This window comes from Eublepharis macularius, chromosome 1 (genome assembly GCF_028583425.1).
Source record: "Eublepharis macularius isolate TG4126 chromosome 1, MPM_Emac_v1.0, whole genome shotgun sequence".
Taxonomy (NCBI): Eukaryota; Metazoa; Chordata; class Lepidosauria; order Squamata; family Eublepharidae; genus Eublepharis; species Eublepharis macularius.
The window spans coordinates 171,126,660-171,150,408 of NC_072790.1; the positions used below are offsets into that span (position 1 = coordinate 171,126,660).

At 44.7% G+C, this 23,749-nt stretch overlaps 1 protein-coding gene across 1 annotated transcript in view; it reads right to left on the bottom strand.

Moving 5' to 3' along the window:
• Positions 1–1,248: 1,248 nt before the first annotated feature.
• Positions 1,249–23,749, bottom strand: part of BTBD9 (BTB domain containing 9) — a 372,408-nt gene continuing 349,907 nt past the window's right edge. Inside the window, exon 11 of the mRNA XM_054978182.1 lies at positions 1,249–3,091. Within this exon, the coding sequence (XP_054834157.1) occupies positions 2,924–3,091 (168 nt within the window). The 3' untranslated portion in view covers positions 1,249–2,923. The remainder of the gene's footprint in view (positions 3,092–23,749) is intronic.

Here is a 23,749-nt window from a genome sequence, read left to right on the forward strand (position 1 = left end):
TCTTCCAGGTGGTAGCTCGAAATCTCCTGGAATTACAAATGATCCCCAGGTGACACAGTTCTCATGGAGACAATGGCTGCTTTGGAGGGTGGTCTCTACACCATTATACCCTGTTGAGGGCCTCACCCCTCCCCAAACCCTGTCCTCTCCAGGCCCCACTCCCCAAATCTCCAGGAATTTCTCAACCCAGAGCTGGCAACCCTAAGCAATAATGTGAGAAAGTTCTTGATCTTTCAATCCACACTTTGGTATAGAAAAGAAGAACTGCATTGTCTGTATACAGAATAGGGACACTAAATTTGGCCAACTGAGGTAGATTGTTGGACTCAGAAAAAATTGATGTATAAGTTAAACAACATAGGAGCTACTAGGCAAACTTGCCTCACTCCTTTATCTAATGTAAATAGTCCAGAGAATTGACCTTGTGGGCAACAGTGAACTTGGGCAGTAGGACCAGTGTGGAATTGTTGAATAAGTCACAGAAGTTGTGTGTCTATGGTATTATTTGCTAATTTAGCCCAAAATCTTACTCTACAAATTGAGTCAAAAGCCCCCTTAAGATTCTTAAGCCCTGACAAAAGCTGGCCACTGAAACAAGTATATTTCTCAGCTAGAGCACTAAACAATGGTCTGGAATAGATTAACCTCTTTTCAACCTTATTTGTTCCCAGACCAGGACCTCATGCTGCTCAACCCCATTCAAAAGCTTTAAATATAAATATGAAGTGCAAAGCTTACCTAGAGAGGAAAGCAAACTGATTAGTCTATAGCATGTAAGGACTCTTTTAAAAAGGGTCTTTGACCCTTTTTAAAAACTAGAACTATTATTGAATGCTTGCATACATTGAGATTTTACCAGAAGAATTTATATATGTAAAAAGAAAGGCTAGGAGTTTAGCCACCAGGATGGCACCAATCTTAACTGGGCCTCTGTGAACCTGAAATTTAATTTCTAAGCACAGAATTCCAGATACATATGTGAGCTGGCCATCAGGATCTTTATGCCACCAAAAACAAACAAACAATTTTCTAAGCTAGCAGATGCCATGCAATGTAGGGTTGCCAGCTCCAAGTTGGGAAATTCCTGGAGATCTGGGCGGTGAAACCTGGAGAAAGTGGGGTCTGGGGAGGGAAAGGACCTTGGCATGGCATAATTCCATAGAATCCATCCCCCAAAGTAGCCATTTTCTCCAGGTGAACTGATCTCTGTGGTCTGGAGACCAGTTGTAATTCCAGGAGATTTCCAGCCACTACCTGGAGGCTGGCAACCCTAATGCAATGTCAGGTACTGCCTGTCACCTTTGCATTCTTTATTTCTCCCTCCCAAAACTAATCCCTGTGTACTTGCACTGCACTTCTCTTGTAACTCGGTTAGGCAATGGCAGGTAAAAAACAAATAATTACAGAAGACAAAACTAAAGCTGAGCTGCAATCAGGGGTAAAAAAAGTCAAGAAGCCCTTTAATGGTCTGTAGCCATAATGCTTCCTTTCCTTCCTAGCTTTATCAAGATCAGCATTCAGTAGAAGGCAAGCACTTGAGGCCAAGCAGCATGACTACATTATTCTTTAAAGGGCACTATAATCCAAATAAACAATTTGCACTTTACTTGAGCAGACAATAATATTCTCTGAAGTCACATCCTTATTGACCCATGCAATGCTTCCCAACCGCACTGATGCTTGTGTGTAAATGAAGACTGTCTCTTTCACTGGCAAATACAGCAGGAATGAATGAACAAAACAACTGAATGTTGTACACACTGGAGGTGGGGGATTGCTGAATGTGATATTTAGAATAATCAAACAGATAATCTGATTTTAAGCTACAAAGGACAGCTACTGCTGTGGTATAAATTACTTAAAACACAAACAAACTCTAACTAGCAATAAAATTTATATTTAAGGAGATTGTGCAAAAAGCTTCTTAGAAGTGTTTTTTTAAATCCCTAATGGAATAAAATAATCTGTTTTTAAGCAAATACTGAACAATAAATTGCTAGCATTGTATTGCCCTCTCTGATCAATACCAAAATTAGCTGACACATCAGCAGTCTATTTTTTAACATGCACAAAAAAGATATTAGGAAATCTAAATTGATTATTGTCAATATGTGACAAGATAAGTGATCATGATTTAATCACTTCCAACATTTGTTGCCTAATTTAAGAATCTGGCTATCAGTTTCACACACTAGTAAAAATAAACATTCTGTTACTCATGTAAAATATTCAGAATAACAATTCAGTATCCTTGACTAATTTGTTTTGTGCACAATCTCCTTAAGGGGTTTTCCTTATCAAAAGCAAGTAATGGAGTAATTATTGCATACCCACCTCTTATCAAATAGATGTAGCATGGTAAGCAAGGAAACGTTTAAAAAAAACTAGAGGAAAGTCAGTAAAGGCAAGCAAATGAATACACTAGTTGAAAATGGCTTAAACTGTACAAAGAAATATGGATCAAGAATAAATTAAATAATTAAAATAATATATTTTCTGTCAACACATTTTCCATATAGCCTCGGAGGGAAGACTTATTTCCTAACAAGTGCCTTCTGTAAGCACACTTTCTCTTATTGTTCATATGGCATATCTGTACTAACAGTTTGGCTTTGCTTTTTGTTTGTTTGTTATATGTTTCCTGCCTTAGTAAGATTTAAGGAGGTAGGGTATAAACAGGAAAAGTGAAAAAAATGAATGCCAATTTTTTGCCCCACACATCATCATGATTTGTACTATACACAAAGAGTGGAGCAGCCCCACTGTGTCTCTCAGAAGCCTTTTTCTTTTGAACATCTCCAACTGCCACACATGGTCCCCTATGTCCATTCAGAGAACTAAGATGCTCCAACAAGGTGGTGGTGAACAATTTGATCATGGCACTGGGGTGGAAACACATGTCTCTCTTTTCTAGTTGGTTAGGCTATGAATGTGAGGTGGCTCCTGGGAGGAACTGCACAGAACTGGTGCTTGAAGCTCGAGGAGGATGGGATGCCAGCTGCTGTCCGCCTGTGCCCATGTCATCTTCACTGGCTTCTTCCTTGTGGGCAACAGTTTGGGCCGGACACTCAAAATGAACACAGTGAAACACCTGAAAAACAATGAGAGAATGCAAATCAATAAATAGGAACACATTTATAGTCTCAATCAATGTTCCCTCTAAGCTGTGCAGTGTTGTGAGCCAAAAATCTACTTCATGAGCCAAAAAACAGAGTTGCACTTACCGTAACTACTGTTCATTGACGTCTTCTGTGCAGACACACATGGGACTGCGCCTGCGCAGCCCTGCCGACCGGATTTTTCTTTTCTAGTCAACGTCCACTAGGGGGTGCCTGTACACACCAATGCGCCTGCGCGGCTTTTCCTGCCTAAGCGACATTGGGCAACGTCGCCCCCTTTCCCCTCAGTTTCTCCTTTGCCGCCGAATGTCTTCTCATTATCTGGAAGAACACAGCGGGGTAGGAGGGAGGGTTGTGTGTCTGCACAGAAGATGTCAATGAACAGTACTTACAGTAAGCGCAACTCTGTTTTCACTGTCCGTCTTCTGTGCAGCCCCACATGGGAGCCACTTACCCAGGAGGCGGGCATGTGTTCTTATTGAAAAAGAGACTGGAGTACTGCTTGACCAACAGCAGCCTCTTTCCTCTCCCACAGATCTAAAGCATAATGTTTAGCAAACGTGTCAGCAGACGACCACGTTGCAGCCCTGCAGATGTCTTGCAAGGGCACTCCCCTAAGGAAGACCGTAGAGGCAGCTTGCACTCTAGTGGAATGAGCTTTCACTTCCAAAGGGCAAGGTAACTTAGCATGCGAGTAGCAAGCCCTAACAGTCTGAGTAACCCAGCGAGAAACTGATTGAGCTGTAGCAGCTTTTCCCTTCCTGGGCCCATAGTAGCACACAAACAGTTGTTTGGCACATCTAAACTGTGAAGTACGTTGAAGGTAAAATAAAATAGCCCTTCTCACATCCAAGGAATGTAAGGCCCTTTCAGAGTTATCAGAAGGGTCAGGAAAAAAACAGGCAGGACAATGTCTTGTGAGGTATGAAATTGAGTGGAGACTTTGGGTCTAAAACGAAGGTCAGGTCTCAGCACCACTTTATTCTGATGGATCTTCAAAAAGGGAGGATCCCACCTTAGGGCCGCCAACTCGCTAACTCTACGGCCAGATGTAATGGCAATCAAGAAAGCCACTTTACAGAACAACCATTTTAATTCACAAGTAGCCAGCGGTTCGAAGGGCGATTTCATAAGCCCCGCCAATATTACTTGCAGTGACCATTGAGGAACAATTTCCCTGACTTGTGGAAACATGTTATACAACCCCTTCAAAAAAGATTTCGACAAGCTGTGGGAGAAAACTGTTTTCCCATCTATCTTAGGGTGGAAGGCTGAAATAGCTGCCAAATAAACTTTAATAGAGGAATTAGAGAGTCCCCCGTCCTTTAGGGACAGAAGGAACTCAAACACGGATGACAGACGGCAATCCCAAACATTCACTCCTTTGTCATTAGCCCAGACTTCAAAACGCTTCCATTTAGCAGAGTATGACCTGCGAGTAGTGTCCCTACGTGCATTCAGCAAAATCTCCGCTACTCTGTCAGACATCCCTTCCGACCCAGAATGTGCCAAGCAGTGAGGTTCAGTTTGGGTAGGTCGTGATACCAAACCCCTTTGTCGGACAGAAGGTCCGGGTTCAGAGTGAACCGATAATATGACCCCTGTGAAAGCTGCATGACATGTTGGAACCAAGCCTGTCTGGGCCAAAAAGGCGCTACTAGAATTATGTGAGGCCCATCCCTTTGAATTTTGCTGATGATTCGAGACAACAGCGGGAACGGAGGGAAGGCATAAAACAGGTGCCCTGTCCAGCGTATCTGGAACGCATCCCCAAGGGAGTGGTGACCTAGACCTCCCCTGGAGCAAAATCGTGGGGCCTTCTTGTTGTCCTCCGATGCAAAGAGGTCTATGTCTGGGAACCCCCAGTCCAAAAAGATGGCGTTCAGGTAGCCGTCTGCTATGGTCCATTCGTAACTGTCGGATCGCATACGACTCAGTTTGTCCGCGATGACATTTGTGGTGCCAGGAATATGGACCGCATGAATTAACACGTCCCTGTCCATGGCCCATTCTCAAATCCGAATGGCCTCGTCGCAGAGGGCCTTGGAGGTAGTGCCCCCCTGCTTGTTCAGGTAGAACATCGTGGTCCAATTGTCCGTGAGTACCTGAACGGACTTCTGCAGCAGCGTGTCTGCGAATGCGATAAGGGCATAACGGACCGCTCTCAATTCTAGCAGGTTAATGTGATCTTCCCTTTCCTGCTCTGACCAAACCCCATGTGCCCTAAGGGCTCCACACTGGGCTCCCCATCCTATCGTGGAGGCATCAGTCGAGATTGTGATCTCGGTTTGGATGGATCCAAATGCAATACCCCCAAGGAGATTAGTCTCATCAAGCCACCATCGTAAGGCACGGAGAACCCCTCTAGGGATGGAGTACCGCTTGTTCTGGGATTCGTGTTCAAAATCATGAACAGATAGGAACCACAGCTGGAGAGGTTGCATGTGCAACCGAGCCATAGGGGTAACTGCCGTAGAAGAGGCCATAAGGCCTAGCAGTCTCTGGATAGCCGTTACCGACTGGAACCTACATCTCGAAAAGAGATTCACCATTCTGCCAATCTTTAGTGCATGTTCCCTGGGCAGAAAACCTCTATTTACATCGCCATCCAGTTCCATACCGATAAACAGTATTCTCCTGGACGGGGTAAGGTTAGATTTTTTGAGGTTAACCAAAAGCCCTAATCGGGAGCAGGTAAGCATCACCTTATTAATTTGGGCCAGGAGTGCATCAGCAGAGGGTGCTGCCAAAAGCCAGTCATCAAGATAGGGATAGATGGTACAACCTTGTTCCCTCAAGTATGCCACTACAACAGCCATACATTTAGAAAAAACCCGGGGGGCTGTTGACAATCCAAAAGGGAGTACCTGATAATGGTAGGCCTTACTGTTACAAAGGAACCTAAGGTATTTCCTATGACTAGGGTGGATGGCAATGTGGAAGTATGCGTCCCTGAGATCCATGTCCTCAGGCATTAACTGGAGGACTGTATTCAAGGTAAGCATTCTGAACCGCTTTACGAGATCGAATCTATTCAATTCCCTCAGGTTTAAAATGGGTCGTACGCCTCCATCCTTCTTGTCTACAAGGAACATCCTAGAGTAAAAACCCAAGAGGGGGTCCTGAGGGAGTACTTCCTGTACGGCTCCCTTCTCCAGAAGTGTTACAACCTCAGCCTGCAACTTATCAGAAGAGGATTGTACTGAGTGGTCAGGAAGAGAAAACACTGGGTAAACATCAAACTGAATTTTATAACCAACTGTAACAATGTTAAGCACCCTATCAGTGGTAATCTCTGCCCATGCTGAGGCAAACTGAGCCAATCTGTTACCGAACATGACAGATTGTTCAAATTCTAGTCAGAACTGTTTAGGTTGAGTTGCTGACTCTTTGGCATCGTGGGCTTGTTGACCGCGACGTGGGCGGTAGCTAGGCCTCCAACGCTGAAAGGAACTCTCAGACGGCTGGAATTGCCTGTAGGACCCATAACGAGGATACGGCTGAAACCTTTGCTGCTGGCCACGATAGCTTTGAGACGAGCGATATTGATACCGATTGTCGGTGAACTGCCTGGATGGGAGAATGCCGTAGGAGCGAGCCGTCAATCGGTCTTTACGCTTTTGCGAAAGGTATTCATCCATTCTGGATGAGAATAGAGATTGACCCTTGAAAGGTAGATTCTCTACTTTGTTTCGTGTCTCGACAAGCAGTGCAGTTGTGCGAAGCCACGAGTGTCTGCGAAGCACGATGGATGATGCCAATGCTCTCGCAGAGGTGTCAACCGTGTCGCGACCAGCATTAATTTGTTGTCGTGACAGCCGTAAAGCCTCATCAAGTATTACTTTAGCCAATACTTTCTGATCAGCAGGAAGCTTTTCCATGAAGGCCGCCATGCGATTCCATAGGAAAATCTGATAGGCTCCCATGATCGCCGAGTAATTGGAGATTTTCAGTGTCAGGGCAGCAGATGAATATAACTTCTTGCCCAACGAGTCCAGCTTCCTGCTTTGTCGATGGGTACGGCATGGGACCCTTGGCGCTGACGGGTCTGCATCTCCTCAGTAATGAGGGAAGAAGGCGGTGGATGTGCAAAGAGATACGTACAGATGTCATCTCTAGTTTTATATAGAGCTTCCAGATTTCCACTAATCCTTCTGTGAATGGGAATGCAATGGTCTGCGGATTCCCAGATTGGACATACTGCAGAATTTTATCTTTCGGCTTCGGATCCACAGCCGAAATTTCAATGTCCAGGGAACGGGCCATACGGACCATCTGCGCTGTGTAGAGCCGGTAATCTCCCGTAGGAAAAATATGACCAGTCCCAATAATGATGTCCTCAGGTGACGGGTCAGACGGAGGGCTAGGACTTGGATCTTGGTAAGGCCCAGGCTGCTGGTAGGGAGAACCATAGCCGGAGAAATCACTCCAAATGTCACCCCAATACTCTCTGTCAAGAGGCGGGGAATAGGATCAGTGAGACCTTGCATAAATGGAGCCTTCTCTCTCAAAACCTCTCCTTGATGAGTAATAGGGTATACCCTCTCTCCCAGTTAAATCACCAGCAGACCATGCATGGGACGCAAGAGGTGGAGCGTCAGGTAGGTCACCGTCATCACCAGAAGAATGGCATGATGGAGGAGACAGGTGCGGAGAAGGAGTCTTGGGCTTCTCCCAGAGCACCTCATCAGTTTGGACCGAAGTCGATTGTCTGTGCTTTGACTTCTTCTTAGCCTTCTTCTCACCCTGGGAGGGTAAGACACGGTCGGAGCCTCGACTCTGGGTCACCGGATCCGGTGTTGCTAGATCAGGTAACGGATCCGAAGCCTTAGGTTCCGTTCTGACTCCAGCCTTGGAACCGAGGGTAAGGCGAGTCGACTCCATAGACTTCTGAACCAATGGCGTCTGGCCCGGTGTCGGATCCGATGACTTTTGAACCGATACGGTCGGGATGTTCGGATCTGACGAAGTCCTCTGCAAGTTCGGAGTCGACGTAGATGGCGGTTCCAACCTCGAGGGAGACTTGGAGCAGTATCGCCGCTTCCGAGTTGGATCCGACTGCGGAGGTTTCGCACGATCCGAAGTGGAGCCCGAGGCGTCTTTCGGATTCGAGGTTGGAGTCGGAGTTCGTCGGAACCGATCCAAAGAATGGGAGCGAGGGGTGGAAATGGAGCTACGGACAGACTGTACAGCCGAGGGAGCTTCAACTGTCCCGCTTACTGGTGGCGGTCCTTTTTGAGGGGTATCCGGGGCTCCCGATGCCCTCATAGCCCTCCTCCAGAGTAGGGCATTCAATCTACTCGCCCTCTCAGCCCTGGCCTTAGGCGTAAATCGCTGACAATGCTCACATTTCTCAACGATGTGTCCTTCACCCAAGCACTCGAGGCAAACGGAATGGCCATCCGTTCTTGTCATTTTCGTAGAACAAGTCGAACAGCATTTAAATAAAGCTTTCTCAGCCATCTCTGAAAAAAACGAACGATCTCCTCACAAAATGGCGTTTCTCACAGCGGACAGCTAGATCTTTACTGGTCGGCGGCAAAGAAGAAACTGAGAGGAAAGGGGGCGACGTCGCCCAATGTCGCTCGGGCGGGAAAAGCCGCGCAGGCGCATTGGTGCGTATGGGCACCCCCCTAGAGGACGTTGACTAGAAAAGAAAAATCCGGTCGGCAGGCCTGTGCAGGCGCAGTCCCATGTGGGGCTGCACAGAAGACAGACAGTGAACAACAACGTGCATTAAAGTTCTGAGTGCGTTTCCTTTTTTTAAAAAAATGCATTTCAGTCTACATACAAAACATACAAACAAACTATAAACTACTTTAATTTGTATTGTTTCTTGCTTGGAAACAACAATGCAAACAGTCATTCAGACATGGTTTCTAAATATCAAACTAAATTACTCTACAGGTTAAGTTATTAATACTTCTCTTTCCCAAATGATTAATATACAAATATAAATATATCTGAGCACATGTGCTAGGGTCTACATCCCATCCTGGGCACATGTTAGCCTTCTCTATTCCACCAAGATTGCAGCAGGTAGGCGGAGAGATTTACAGTACAAAGTACAAAGTAACTCCAGTCTAAGCCCATTGATTTCTAGCCTCTGTAGAATCCAAAAATAAAAAACATGTAATACATTTTGATTACAATAAAAACAAATTAACAATAAAAACCAGTTGTCCAAGACCATCTAGTCCCATTAGGTGAAAGGGCCATAAAAACCAGAGTATATTTCTGTATAAAAATGGATATGTTCATGCTACTTGAAAAGGGGTAGCTGTGTCACTCCATCGCTGCAAAATAAAGCAGACACCCAGAGGCACCTTAAAGACTACCATATTTATTTCAAGATGAGTTTTTCTGAGTCAGTGCTAACTTCTTCATGTATGTATGGAAATCAACTTGAGAATCATTCTTACATTTTCTTTTCCCCACATAATGAATCCGCAGTTGACTCATGACAGAATTTATCTTTGATCTTAATCTCCACCCTCGCCCAACTTGCCCAATAAGAAGGATGCTAAGTTTGATTTCCGCATCTGAAGAAGAGAGCAGTGACTCACAAAAGCTCAGCCTTAAACATAAAAGGTGAGCCATATTCCCAATGACTCACCTCTTATCCTGGCTCAAGTGCACTGAGGGCCCTGTGGTGCACCTGCACCTGCGCCAGGATAAAAGAAGAGTTGTTGGCGGCAGGCCTCTGAGAGGCCATCGAGTGGCGGGAGGTTTAGTGCAGGGGAGATGTGCTGCACCTCCCCGCCGCCTCCGCAGCCCCTCAGAGACCTGCCTGCAGAGCCAGTGGTGAGGCCTTCCTGTCACCTCAGCGGCGGCTGTAGAACCACACTGTAGAACTGCTGGCTCCGCAGCCCCTCAGAGGTCTGCCTGCAGAGCCGGCGGGGAGGTGCAGTGTGGGGGAACCCCCCATTGTGGCCTTACCACCGCTCTGCAGCCCCTCAGAGGTCCGCCTGCAGATCCGGTGGGGAGGTGCAGCATGGGGGAGCCCCTCTGCGGATTCCCTGCTGCCTCCATGGTGGCTGCAGGACCGTGCTATGCTTCCCTGCTGAGTCTAAGGCCCCTAAGAGGCCTGCCTGTGGAGCTGGCAAGGAGGCACAGCATGGGGGAGCCACCCCACGAGGCTTCTGTGGTGGCTGCAGGGCTGCAGAGCCAGCAGGGACTGAGGTATGGCATGGGAGAATCCCCCTGCTGTTTCCATGCTGGCAGCGGGGCCTTGGCCCTGCTGCTAGAGCCCATTGTATTTATTTTTACAATGGACTCTGTTGCTAGTACTGAAATAAAAGTGTTCAAGGCACCACTGGACTTTTGTTTTACTTTCATGCTGACTGGATTTCTTGTGGTTCAGGTGTGATTTCTTGTGGTTCAGGTGTGATTCTAACTGGATTTCTCAGCTCAGGCAGTTAGCCATTACTCTATATAAGCACCTGGAAATCTAACACCATACAACATTTAGAACATGGGCTTTGCCTGCTGGGCGTCAGGACCAGAAGGGGGCACTGTCACCAGGTTTGCCCCTCCTGTTGGCTGGCCTGGTGGGGGGGTCAAAAAGGGGGGTCGGGGAAAGTGGCAGGAGGGGGGTATACAGCACCCTGCTCCCTCTCTGCCGCAGCCCATCAGGAAGGGGAGGGGGGTATACAGCACTCTCCGCCCTCTATGCCTTCCTCATCAGGAGAGGCGGAGGTCTACAGCACCCTGCTCTCTCCTCCTTGCTCAAGCAATTCTCCCTGTGTCCCTCCTTTCCTTCCTCCCTCTCTCTCCTCAACTACTCCACTCTACCTCTCTCGTCTTGCCTGCTTTTATGGGGCCTCCCTTGAGCCTTTCCCCTGGCTCCCCCATGCCCATTCTCTCCACCCCCTCCCTTTGTGATGGGCAGCCCTCCCCGCCTGTCAAAGGGCCTTCCCGCCAGTCCCGGTGTTCAGGGCTCCTCCCCGGCTCTGCCCTGCCTCAGTGCAGCGCAGGATTGGCTGGCCCCGCTGAATGCCGGAGTTCCTGTCAGTAGATGCGGGCCTTGCCGCTCGGCCCCAGCGGGGTTCCATCCATTGGCCCGCCAGCATGCGCCCGGCCTCCCTGCTGTTGCGCCCCTGTCCCAGCAACTGGCCCTGGCCCTGTGACACTGCCAGTGGTGGTGGCTGCCAGTTTCAGGCCACCCTCTGCAGCCTTGCCCCGCTCCACTGCCTCCATCGCGTGGCAGCCTCTACCGGCCCTGGCCCTGTCGATGCCCGTTGCTGTGGAGGCGTTGGGGGTCTTCCCCATCTTGGCCTCCTCCAACTCGGCCCCCAGCAAGGGCCTTCCAGGTAGGTCAGGGCAGGGGGAGGCCTCCACATCCTGACAGAAGAATTGTGCTTTAGACAATCACAAAACATGGAGAAGAATAAAAGTCTGTGAGAAAGATACTGCATTTGGACAACTTTTATGTCTCACAGACTTTTATTCTTCTCCATGTCGCAAAGAAAATGTAACTCCTCTACCCTTTTCATTTTAGTCAGAAGCTCAGGAATGAAAAACATAAGAACATAAGAGAAGCCATGATGGATCAGGCCAATGGCCCATCCAGTCCAACACTCTGTGTCACACCTGTGCCAAAAACCAAGTGTCTTCAGAAAGTCTGCCAGTGGGGAAGGGACACTAGAAGCCCTCTCACTGATTCCCTCCCCCCCCCCAACCTGGTGACTTAGTAAATTTGTGCATGCAGCTTCAATAGCTTGAAATCCATTTGCCAGTTTTCTGGGGCAAATAAACAAGATCTGCACAGTGTTGCAGCTCAGAGGGATAGGATGTGCAAATACAGAATTGTAAACTTTGATTTTTCTTTAGAATATTTATGTACCACTTGTACGGAGAGCTGTTTGAGGTGGCTCACAAACAAAAAAAACAACACAATTTTTAAGAAGTCAGGATGACAGGAGGAAACATTTCCAGAATGTTCCAATCTATAATCATTAGGATACCCTAAAACTGAGCCCGTTAGCAGGTTGCAAACCCGTTAAACATGAACAGGATCAAAAACCTCTGGAACTGGCCAGTAACCACTGGTTTTGGACAAAGCAAAAAGCAAAAAAAGCAAAAAGGAAAAAATGAGACTTTGTGGCACCAAAAGAGTTTCAGTTTGGTATCCATCTTGGTCTGCAGTAGAACAGCAGGATCGGAGTCCAGTAGCACCTTAGAGACCACTAAGAGTTTCAGGGTATAAGCTTTTGAGAATCATATGTTGCCTTACATATTATCTGTTGCTTTAAATATGTACTCCTATATCCTACCTGTGCTTTATGTTGTGTTCAATGCAAGTCCTAGAACTTATTATGTTCTGCTTCAGCAATTCCTCAACAGCAATTCCTCAACAGCAATTCCTGGAGATGGCTGTTGTGGGTTTTCCGGGCTGTATTGCCGTGGTCTTGGCATTGTAGTTCCTGACATTTCGCCAGCAGCTGTGGCTGGCATCTTCAGAGGTGTAGCACCAAAAGACAGAGATCTCTCAGTGTCACAGTGTGGAAAAGATGTAGGTCATTTGTATCTACTCAGAAGGGGTGGGGTTGAGCTGAGTCATCCTGTAAGAGTTTCCCAGGGTGTGGAATGCTGATGGCGGGAGGCTTCACTGTATCCTGAGGAGGTTCTTTTGCATATGGATTGGTACTTGATGTGCTAATCTTCTCTGCAGGGCTATTGTCGGGGATAGAATGTTTTGTTAGCCTGGTGTTTTTCAGAACTGGAAACCACGCTCTGTTCATTCTTAAGGTTTCTTCTTTCCTGTTGAAGTTTTGCTTATGCTTGTGAATTTCAATGGCTTCCCTGTGCAGTCTGACAAAGTAGTTGGAAGTGTTGTCCAGTATTTTGGTGTCCTGGAATAAGATACTGTGCCCTGTTTGAGTTAGGCTATGTTCAGCCACTGCCGATTTTTCAGGTTGTCCAAGTCTGCAGTGTCTTTCATGTTCTTTTATTCTTGTCTGGATGCTACGCTTTGTGGTCCCGATGTAAACTTGTCCACAGCTGCAGGGTATACGGTATACTCCTGCAGAGGTGAGGGGGTCTCTACTGTCTTTTGCTGATCGTAGCATCTGTTGTATTTTTCGGGTGGGTCTGAATACTGCTTGAAGGTTATGCTTTTTCATAAGCTTTCCCATCTGATCAGTAATTCCTTTGATATATGGCAAAAACACTTTTCCTGTAGGAGACTGTTTTTCCTTGGTTGTTTGATTCATCCTGGGTTTGATTGCTCTTTGGATTTCATTTCTGGAGTAGCCATTTGCCTGAAGTGCGTGTTTTAGATGATTAATTTCCTCATTGAGAAAGTGCGGCTCACATATCCGTCTTGCACGATCCACTAATGTTTTCATTATGCCTCTTTTCTGTCGGGGGTGGTGATTGGAGTTTTTGTGTAAGTACCGATCAGTGTGAGTTGGTTTCCTGTAGACCCTGTGACCTAACTGAAAGTTTGCTTTGCGGATGACCAAGGTATCCAGGAATGGGAGTTTTCCCTCGATTTCTTTCTCCATTGTGAATTGTATGTTCAGGTGGATGTTGTTGAGATGATTCAAAAACCCCATCAATTCTTCCTCCCCATGGCCCCAAATGATAAATGTATCATCCACAAACTGGAACCATACACTAGGTTTGTGGGGTGCTGATTCTAGAGCTGTTTTTTCAAAATGTTCCATGTAGAAGTTTGCTATAACTGGGCTGAGTGGGCTCCCCATGGCCACCCCATCCATCTGTTCATAGAATTCGTTGTCCCATTGGAAGTAACTGGTTGTCAGACAATGGTGGTTCACCGACATATGAATTAGCTAGACATCTGGCCGATCTCCTGCAGGACCACATCGGGAAAACCTCGTCTTACATCAAAGATTCAGCAGATTTCATCAACAAAATCAGTTCTCTGAAACTCAATCCACAAGACATACTTGTCAGTTTTGATGTTGTATCCCTGTTTACCAAGGTTCCAGTTAAAGACACTATTGCACGTATTAATCAGATTTTCCCAGAGGATGTAACAGCCTTATTCCACCATTGTCTGACAACCAGTTACTTCCAATGGGACAACGAATTCTATGAACAGATGGATGGGGTGGCCATGGGGAGCCCACTCAGCCCAGTTATAGCAAACTTCTACATGGAACATTTTGAAAAAACAGCTCTAGAATCAGCACCCCACAAACCTAGTGTATGGTTCCGGTTTGTGGATGATACATTTATCATTAGGGGCCATGGGGAGGAAGAATTGATGGGGTTTTTGAATCATCTCAACAACATCCACCTGAACATACAATTCACAATGGAGAAAGAAATCGAGGGAAAACTCCCATTCCTGGATACCTTGGTCATCCGCAAAGCAAACTTTCAGTTAGGTCACAGGGTCTACAGGAAACCAACTCACACTGATCGGTACTTACACAAAAACTCCAATCACCACCCCCGACAGAAAAGAGGCATAATGAAAACATTAGTGGATCGTGCAAGATGGATATGTGAGCCGCACTTTCTCAATGAGGAAATTAATCATCTAAACCACGCACTTCAGGCAAATGGCTACTCCAGAAATGAAAACCGAAGAGCAATCAAACCCAGGATGAATCAAACAACCAAGGAAAAACAGTCTCCTACAGGAAAAGTGTTTTTGCCATATATCAAAGGAATTACTGATCAGATGGGAAAGCTTATGAAAAAGCATAACCTTCAAGCAGTATTCAGACCCACCCGAAAAATACAACAGATGCTACGATCAGCAAAAGACAGTAGAGACCCCCTCACCTCTGCAGGAGTATACCGTATACCCTGCAGCTGTGGACAAGTTTACATCGGGACCACAAAGCGTAGCATCCAGACAAGAATAAAAGAACATGAAAGACACTGCAGACTTGGACAACCTGAAAAATCAGCAGTGGCTGAACATAGCCTAACTCAAACAGGGCACAGTATCTTATTCCAGGACACCAAAATACTGGACAACACTTCCAACTACTTTGTCAGACCGCACAGGGAAGCCATTGAAATTCACAAGCATAAGCAAAACTTCAACAGGAAAGAAGAAACCTTAAGAATGAACAGAGCATGGTTTCCAGTTCTGAAAAATACCAGGCTAACAAAAAATTCTATCCCCGACAATAGCCCTGCAGAGAAGATTAGCACATCAAGTACCAATCCATATGCAAAAGAACCTCCTCAGGATACAGTGAAGCCTCCCGCCATCAGCATTCCACACCCTGGGAAACTCTTACAGGATGACTCAGCTCAACCCCACCCCTTCTGAGTAGATACAAATGACCTACATCTTTTCCACACTGTGACACTGAGAGATCTCTGTCTTTTGGTGCTACACCTCTGAAGATGCCAGCCACAGCTGCTGGCGAAACGTCAGGAACTACAATGCCAAGACCACGGCAATACAGCCCGGAAAACCCACAACAGCCATCGTTCTCCGGCCGTGAAAGCCTTCGACAATACATCCCATACTGGAGCCTTGCTAATACTATATCTTTGTAAACTTATATTCTTTTACCCCATGACGTTGTTTATAGAAATGTTCTTGAAACGGTATTTATTTACCCTATGACATTGTTTGTGAAAATGTTCTCGACACTGTATGGAAATGCCTGAATTTCATGTCTGCATACCATTTATCCATGCCATTCATATGTTCTCTGTTCCCTGTATTGATTTTATCATCCCATCTTGAGCATGCCTAAAAATGAAAGTACTAATGTTGAGACTTATCTCTGAAGCCTGCTTCCTGACCTTGTACTAAAGTGTAACTCTTTGCGAGAGACAGGGGGAGTCGAATTCCTGGTAATCTTCTGGCTTTCTTTGGCCAGACAAAGCTATTGTGTTTCTCATGAGAATTGGGACTTTCTCACCTTTTTGCTAACTGCCCCAGGGGAGGGGGGAATCCTAATCCTTATATCAAAGTGCCTTAGCTTGTATTCTCATTCCTGCCAATTCCTATGCATCTTTGAGGGACCTGTGAACTTAATGGATCTCTGTAATAAAACTTTTTCAACCAAGACCCTGGAGTATTTGCTGTGAGGGGTGTGGGGATCTATCTGTCATGGACTGCCAATCCTAGAACTGATACTGCCCTTGTCCTTGCCACTAATTGTACTACTCTCATACTATGTAATCCGCCTTGACTCTCAGTGAGAAAGGCTGAATATAAATAACAAACAAACAAACAAAATAAAAGCTCTCTTTTTCTTCATTTCTGAAGAAGAAAGCTTTGAGTCTAGAAAGCTCATATCCTGAAAATCTCAAACCCTGTAAAATCTTTATGGCTTCTGTTTAATTCTGCACCTACAGACTCATCTGTGAAAAAGGAGGCCTTCCCTTGGCTTCTGTTTCAGGAAAGAAGGCAAGTCAGGCACAGCTGCCCTTGGAGGCTCACTTTAGCTTCAGATCCAGATTTGGAATGCGGGGCGAAGAAGAGCTGTGAGCCTGTGAGCCTGCAAAGAAGAAGGTGGCTTTAAAAAAGAAAACGAGAGCAAAGCTGGAGCCAGCTCTAAAGTAGCTATGCTAAAATAAACCACCAACAGAGCAGAGTTACTTCAGTCTATATCCACTGATTTCATTTTAGATGTAGATCCAGAGGAGTTAGCCGTGTTAGTCTGTAGTAGCAAAATCAAAAAGTGTCCAGTAGCACCTTTAAGACTAACCAATTTTATTGTAGCATAAGCTTTCGAGAATCACGTTCTCTTTGTCAGATGCATGGAGGGCAGAAGGAAACTGGCCAAATATAGAGGAGGGGGGGAAGGGGGGAAAGAGGAGAGGGGGGATGTAAACAACTCCTTTGATATGGAGATGCAGACAGCTCCTTTTGGTGTGGGGATCAGTTTGCTTGTGTAAAGATTCAAAGGAGTTTTCTGTGTTAGTCTGTAGTAGCAAAATCAAAAAGAGTTCAGCAGCACTGCAGCACAAGCCCTCGATAACCACAGTCCTCCCCGCCAGATGCATCTGACAAAGAGAACCGTGGTCCTCGAAAGCCCACGCCAGGTGCCACTGGACTCCCCCTGACCCCGCCTCTGTAAAGGAAATCAGTTACCTGTGATAATGAGATAACCATTCATAGTCCCTATTCAGTCCCAGCTTGACAGAGTCAAATTTGCATATGAATTCCAATTCAGCAGCTTCCCGTTGGATTTCGTTTTTGAAAGGTTTCTGTTGAACTACAGCGACCTTTAAGTCTTTGATGGAATGTCCTGGTAGATTGAAGTGTTCTCCCACTGGTTTCTGGACGTTGCCATTTCTAATGTCAGATTTGTGTCCATTTATTCTTTTGTGTAGAGGTTGGCTGGTTTGTCCAATGTACAGAGCAGAGGGACATTGTTGGCACATGAGGGCATATATCAGATTGGAGGATGAACAGCTGTAAGAGCCAGAGACAGTGTAGTTGATGCCACTGGGTCCTGATTTTGCCACTACAGACTAACACGGCAAACTCCATTGAATCTTTACACAAGCAAACTGATCCCCACACCAAAAGGAGCTGTCTGCATCTCCATATCAAAGGAGTTGTTTACATCCTCCCTCTCCTCCTTTCCCCCCTTCCCCCCTCTCCTCCTCTATATTTGGCCAGTTTCCTTCTGCCCTCCATGCATCTGATGAAGAGAACGTGATTCTCGAAAGCTTATGCTACAATAAAATTGGTTAGTCTTAAAGGTGCTACTGGACTCTTTTTGATTTTAGATGTAGACGCTCGGCGTGCCGAGAGAGAGCAGCCAGATCCAGTTCTTGGCTGCATCTGCATTTCAGGCTGTAAAAGTCACTTTGGAAGAGGCCTCAAAAAGGAGGCCTTATCAACGGCAAAGGTCAACCAGCCTCCTTCAGCACCTTCTCCTCCTCCTCATCTGGCTATTGGCAGGCACGATGAGCACCTGGCCCAGCCCTCCACCCTCCTTGTCGTCCTTCTTGCTGGCCTCCTTCTGTACCACAGCCAAGTTAAATGACACCTTCACCATGGCAGCTAAGGTGCTAGCTCTTCGTCTCTGCTCTCTGGGGCTGAGGGGATCCCAGCAGGTTCAGGCTGCACATATCAGGCTGGGCCCCATCACTCTGCTCTGCTCCTTAGCTAGCAAGCCGGCGACATCTGGAGATGCTCTCTGGCTCCGCCCTGGGACCAAGCCAGCCACAGTCAGGAAGGGAGCAGAGAAGTGGGACAAGGCTCCATCCCTGCTCCATCCCTATAGGGCCCACCCACAGGCACTGGCTATATGGGAGTGCTGGGCTGCCTCAGAGTTAGTATTTGTGAGCTACAGCTGAGAAGCTGTAAGCAGAGGAGTCAGAATCTGTGAGTAACTGCTCAGTTGTTCACATTAGTGAGAATACCGGTCTCAATTAAAGTGCACATTAAATGGAACATTAAAGGAGGTGATCAGAAGAAGCAAACCCTCTTGGCCACTGGAATCTGCAAGCAGCAGTGGGGTCCTTTAAACTCAGCCCCGAAGCTTTCCAAAGCATTCCGAATGATTCGGAAAGCTTTGATTAGAGATTTCCGAATTGGGGGCAGCATGCTGGCCCCGATTCGGATATCCCTAATCTTTACGGATTGGGTCCGATTTGGGTAATTTACCCAAATCAGAAACCCGAAGCGCACACCCCTCAAAGAGACTGATGCTTTGCCTTTCTGGACAGCACCTCTCTCTAGGCACATAAGCACAGAGTCAGGGTAGTTCCTTCTTTTTTAAGAAGCTGAATCTCTTAATCCAGTTTTTCAAAATGTGATGAGTGAGGCCAGGGAAGAAGCAAGTGGGTCTTAGACTTGTTCCTGATAGCTCATTAAAGAAGTGAAAAGGCAAGCCAATAATCTGATAAAGCCTCAGTCTTGTAACTTGGTTTACAATGCTATCCTAAACAGTTACCTTCTTCTAAGACCGCTGACTTGGTTTAGGATTGTATTGTTAGTTATTGGGGTGGGGAATAACTGCTTATGCTTAGTATTCATTTGCTTTTGAAGGTTTTTTTATTTTATAAAACCTAAAATTGAAGTGAATGCAAATCACATGTAAAATACTAAAATGAATAATTCAGATGGTACAGGTTTGCAACACTCTTATATAAAAGAATACAAAACTATTGCTCCTCTGAGTTGATTTGGTAGCTGTTGCCAATTAACTTCACTGAATGACTCTAGCAATGAATAAATAATATTGAAGCAGTTTTTTAAGCAATCTCTTTTGTTCTGACCACTTTCGTTCCTCTTATTTGCACCTCATTCCTTCAGACCTTGGAAATCTTTCTCAAACCCTCTTTAATATTGATTAGAACCTCTTACAATTTTAGTGGGCTTGTTCATCTCTAAGGAAGTGAGAAGGCTGAAAACAAGTTACTGGCATACTACTGACTTGTACAAGACCATTAAAATATTCCCTCCTTGCTATTTCTTCTTTCTTGCAGCCTAGAATCCTATTAGCCTTTTAAAGTGTCATTGTGTGCTAAGCAGACATGTTCATTGAGCTGTCCTCTTGCCCTGTTTCTTCTTCATGAGAGGTATGAATTTGCAATCTCAAAAGTATGCATGAAGCCAGCACAGCTGTAGTCACCATGTAATTTTTAAATAGGGTGTTGCAGTATGCTCTCTGGATATAAAAAACAACCTGCAGGACTGATAACGGAAGATGCTTCCTTAATGCATTCCCAGCTGGGAATATGCTCATACCACACCTACTGCAGAGCCAAACTACATGATCACCTGGGGGATCCATGATCAGATGTACTTTATCATGTTCTGCAGCCAATACAAGCCCAGATGAGGTGAGGTTGTGATATTCATTGGTGCTGCGGCACTGAGGAAGGAGGATTAAAACAAGACAGGAGTCTGCCTTTTTCCTACTGGGGCTAATAGCAGATAAGGAACAACTTCCATTGGGGAAATGGTGAGTTGTTATGTAGTTCAGTTACCACAAGTAATCAGCCAAGAGCCACCAGAAGAATATGCTCTCCAAACAGACTCCAAGGTCACTGTCAATAACTTGCACTTGCCAGAGACAGTAGAGAACTTGCCAGGATACAGCAGAGTGCCAGATCCCAAATACAAGCACATGCATTTTAAGAAGTACTGTACTCTTTGCCCTAAGCAGGTAGGGATTGATCAGGTATACCTGAGCTTGCTTTAAGAACTCAGTCTGGCTCTAGAAGTTGTTAGTCTCAGAGCTATCTAAGGTTCTGCAGCTTGCTTCTAAACAAGTCTAACTACTAGTTCTGCAGCCTGACCTACCTTTCACAGTTAATGCATTAACTTGATTCTAACCTCAGGCACCCAGCCAAGACTGGGCACAGCTGTGGGAAATTTTTATCTCCCCCAGTGCGTCATCTATGACCTAAAACCGAGGACCCTGCAGCTCCTTTATAAGGGTAATATACCGATTTCCAATATAATGTGGAGTTTGGCACAAAGATGGGGGGAAGAGGGAATGGAAGAAGCAGCTCCAGGAAGTTGCAGGGATATGTTGCTGTTTTGTTGCTCTAAATTAGAACAACAGCCTGCCTGGATGCCTTCCATACTCCCCCGTGTTCAGCTTGGATATTTGTAAATAAACAGGTCTTACAAAACTCCACAAATACCCAGTTCTCTCTCCTCACAGGGAAAATACTCCTTAGTGCTTATAGTTGGGACTGAATACTGACCAAGGAAGTAGTATGTGAAGCAGAATTAAACAAGGATTATTTTTTACATTGACAAAGCAACATAAGCATACAAGGAAAAAATGTAAAAGAGAAAAGGGGCTTTCTTGTTTCTTTCTCAGTGCCAAATCCTCACGAGATTCTTCTCTTGTTTGCAGAAGGCTCAGCTGTTCTGCCTCCATTTTCTTGGAGAGATCTATCTATATTTACATGATAACTTTTCCTTCAATTGTCAGTCTGATTTCCACATTTGCACATGTGTGGCTGTGCTGCTTTGATTAAAGACACTCCTCAAAATACTGCAATTACTTGTACTTTTAATTTTTTGAAAGCAGCAGCTGTTGCAATTTTTTCCCCAACTGCCATGATTAGCAGTGCTATTTGGGAAGCTGAATGTCATTAGCTGATCAGTTATCTAGAACCTATTACTTTCCTGGGAAGGCAGTGTGATTAATGGCTACAATATAGGTCCCAGAATTAGGATATATCCTGCCCTTCATGTGGTACAACAAATAACCCTTTCCCACCGTTTAAATCATGGTGCATCTATACAATATTTTCTCCTTAGTTCCAACAGACATCAGTCTATAAAATGAAAGATGTGTCTTTAATACTAGAACAGGGAGTAAAAAGGAATGGCACAGTATTGTGCTGCATTTCTCCAGCCAGGGTAGGGGACACACACTACTGCAATGTGACAATTGCCATTCTCTCCTTGTTCTTCTTCTGGAGTTAAAATCCAGAAGAGAGAGGATTCCCACAGACAGGCAGCTGCCACAGCACTACATTTCATTTCTCCACTTACGATCGGAGCCTTCACTAGGAAAATACATCTAAGTCCTGGAGATTAGCAGGAACAGCAGCAGGTGCTGCTTGCCCAAGGGCAAAAAGAACTACACAAAACTTTCTTAGGGCATCTCCACAGAACACCTTTCCATGATATTGATTAATTATTGTTTTCAGTAAGACTGAGGAGTAAATGAGGGGAGTTTCTCAAAGAAGAAAGTACCTATTCTGTGCTTTGTAAAAGAAAACTAATCATAAGAGACTTTCAAGCTGGTGCAGTTATCTTCCTGTTGCTCCTCACAAGTGCAGACTGCCATATTTCCATGTAGTCATACAACAAATTCACTTCTAAAACCTTTTATATCTTCTAGGTAGATGTGCCCTTACATAAATTCTGTACCCAAAGAAACTTGGGTTTTCCACAGATAACCTGAGTGTCTGAATCCACTTACTGATAAACGTGGTGAAAAGACCATTTTTGGTGAATTTACAAGAGGGGGAGACTTGCAAACAGATGAGTGTTCACTTGGCTTTGTGGTATTGTCATGTAGCCAGTTCTGATTGGCTATGCAATACCGTGGCATCATTCATACTATGTGATCACCGAATGACTGTTTATGCTGCAAAGGAAAATAAGCTCACAAATATAATGCTAAGAAGTGTGTTTGGGGTTGGTGGGTGGGAAGGTAGGGGGTGAGTGTGTAGTTAACAGCCATGAATACACTTGAAAAAATATTTTTAAAGGGACTATTTTGTGTTCCTTGAAATGCTATTTTCATGCTGAAACAGCTCGCCAGCAAACATTTGGCAGAACCCAAATATTTACAGACATAAAATCTATTAACTGTATTCATTATTTATAAAGGTAGAAGCAGAGCTTCAATAGCACCGTTCAACAAGAGGATTTCTTGAACTTCTAAGTCATTTAAAGGCTTATATCAAGATGTAGCAAGTTATACACCTGTGCAGGATGACAAAGAAATTACAATACTATGCTAATATTGACAACGGCACCGATAATAATGATTCATCAGGAACCTCTGAACAAATGACAACAGAGCTTGAGGAAAATAGATTTAAATGTTTCTTTAAAAAAATGAGAAGAAACAAGAACAAAAAAGTGGTCATAACTTATGAATGGACTCACAACAGATATGCTGAAAGAGACAGAATAATGACGCTGACAATAGAGGTAATAATTTTAAATATGATTAAACCATAGTAAGTATTATCAAATATTTAATAGAGCTGGTATAGCATACTTATGTATTAGGAAATCATTAATGTAAATTTTACCGTTGCCATAAACTCACTAATTGGCCCAAGACAAGCTATTCTCCCTTTCTAGAAAATTCTCCCTTTTTAGGGATAAAAATATTGGCCCACCTTACAGGGCTGTTCTATGGTGAAGTGCTCTGAACACTATGCAGTGCTGTGGAAGTGCTTCATATTACTTTAAAAAGCTCTCATGTCCAATTTGCATAACATTTAGTCCTAAATTTGTTGAAAAACAAACTCAGATTTTGTCTACAAGTCAATAATTTGGTAGACTAAAATGGAGTATTATTCTAATTGTAGCAGCCTTTCAGAAGAAATGCTTTATCTGATCCAATGAAAATGGATATATAGGATGATAAACTTGGAGATTACACAAAGAAAGTCTCCCTGCTGATTTCAAAGCTAATATTTTTGAATGTAACAATGATAAGAAATCCTACAGGAATGAATGAGAAAAGATGAAATATGTGTGGGTAGAATATAAATATGTCAACAGCACATAATTTGAGGAATGTAAAAAGAATATGCAAAAAATAATAATCTTTAAAAAAAATAAAAGTGTTGCAATAAGAAAATAAGAACATATTTGTCGCAAGATCAGGTAAGTAACACAGCATACACTGGAACATCAGGTGGAACCCAACAAAGAATGAAACAAAGAAAGACGCATAGTTAGATAAAAATGATCCATGGATCTGTTCTTGAAGCAGGACACAGATCTATGCAATGAATGTCCAGAATATCTTGTTTACTCATCTCTAGGACGAAAGCCTATTCATATATGTATCCCTTGCTTCCATGGATCAGGTCTCACAGTAGAGCATCTATCTGAGTGCACCCCCATCTTTGGAAAAAGGAGAACTGATAACAGCAATATAGAAGATTAATGTACTACTGGACCAAGACTGCAGTGGCTGAAGTTGATGGGACGTGTATGTAACTTT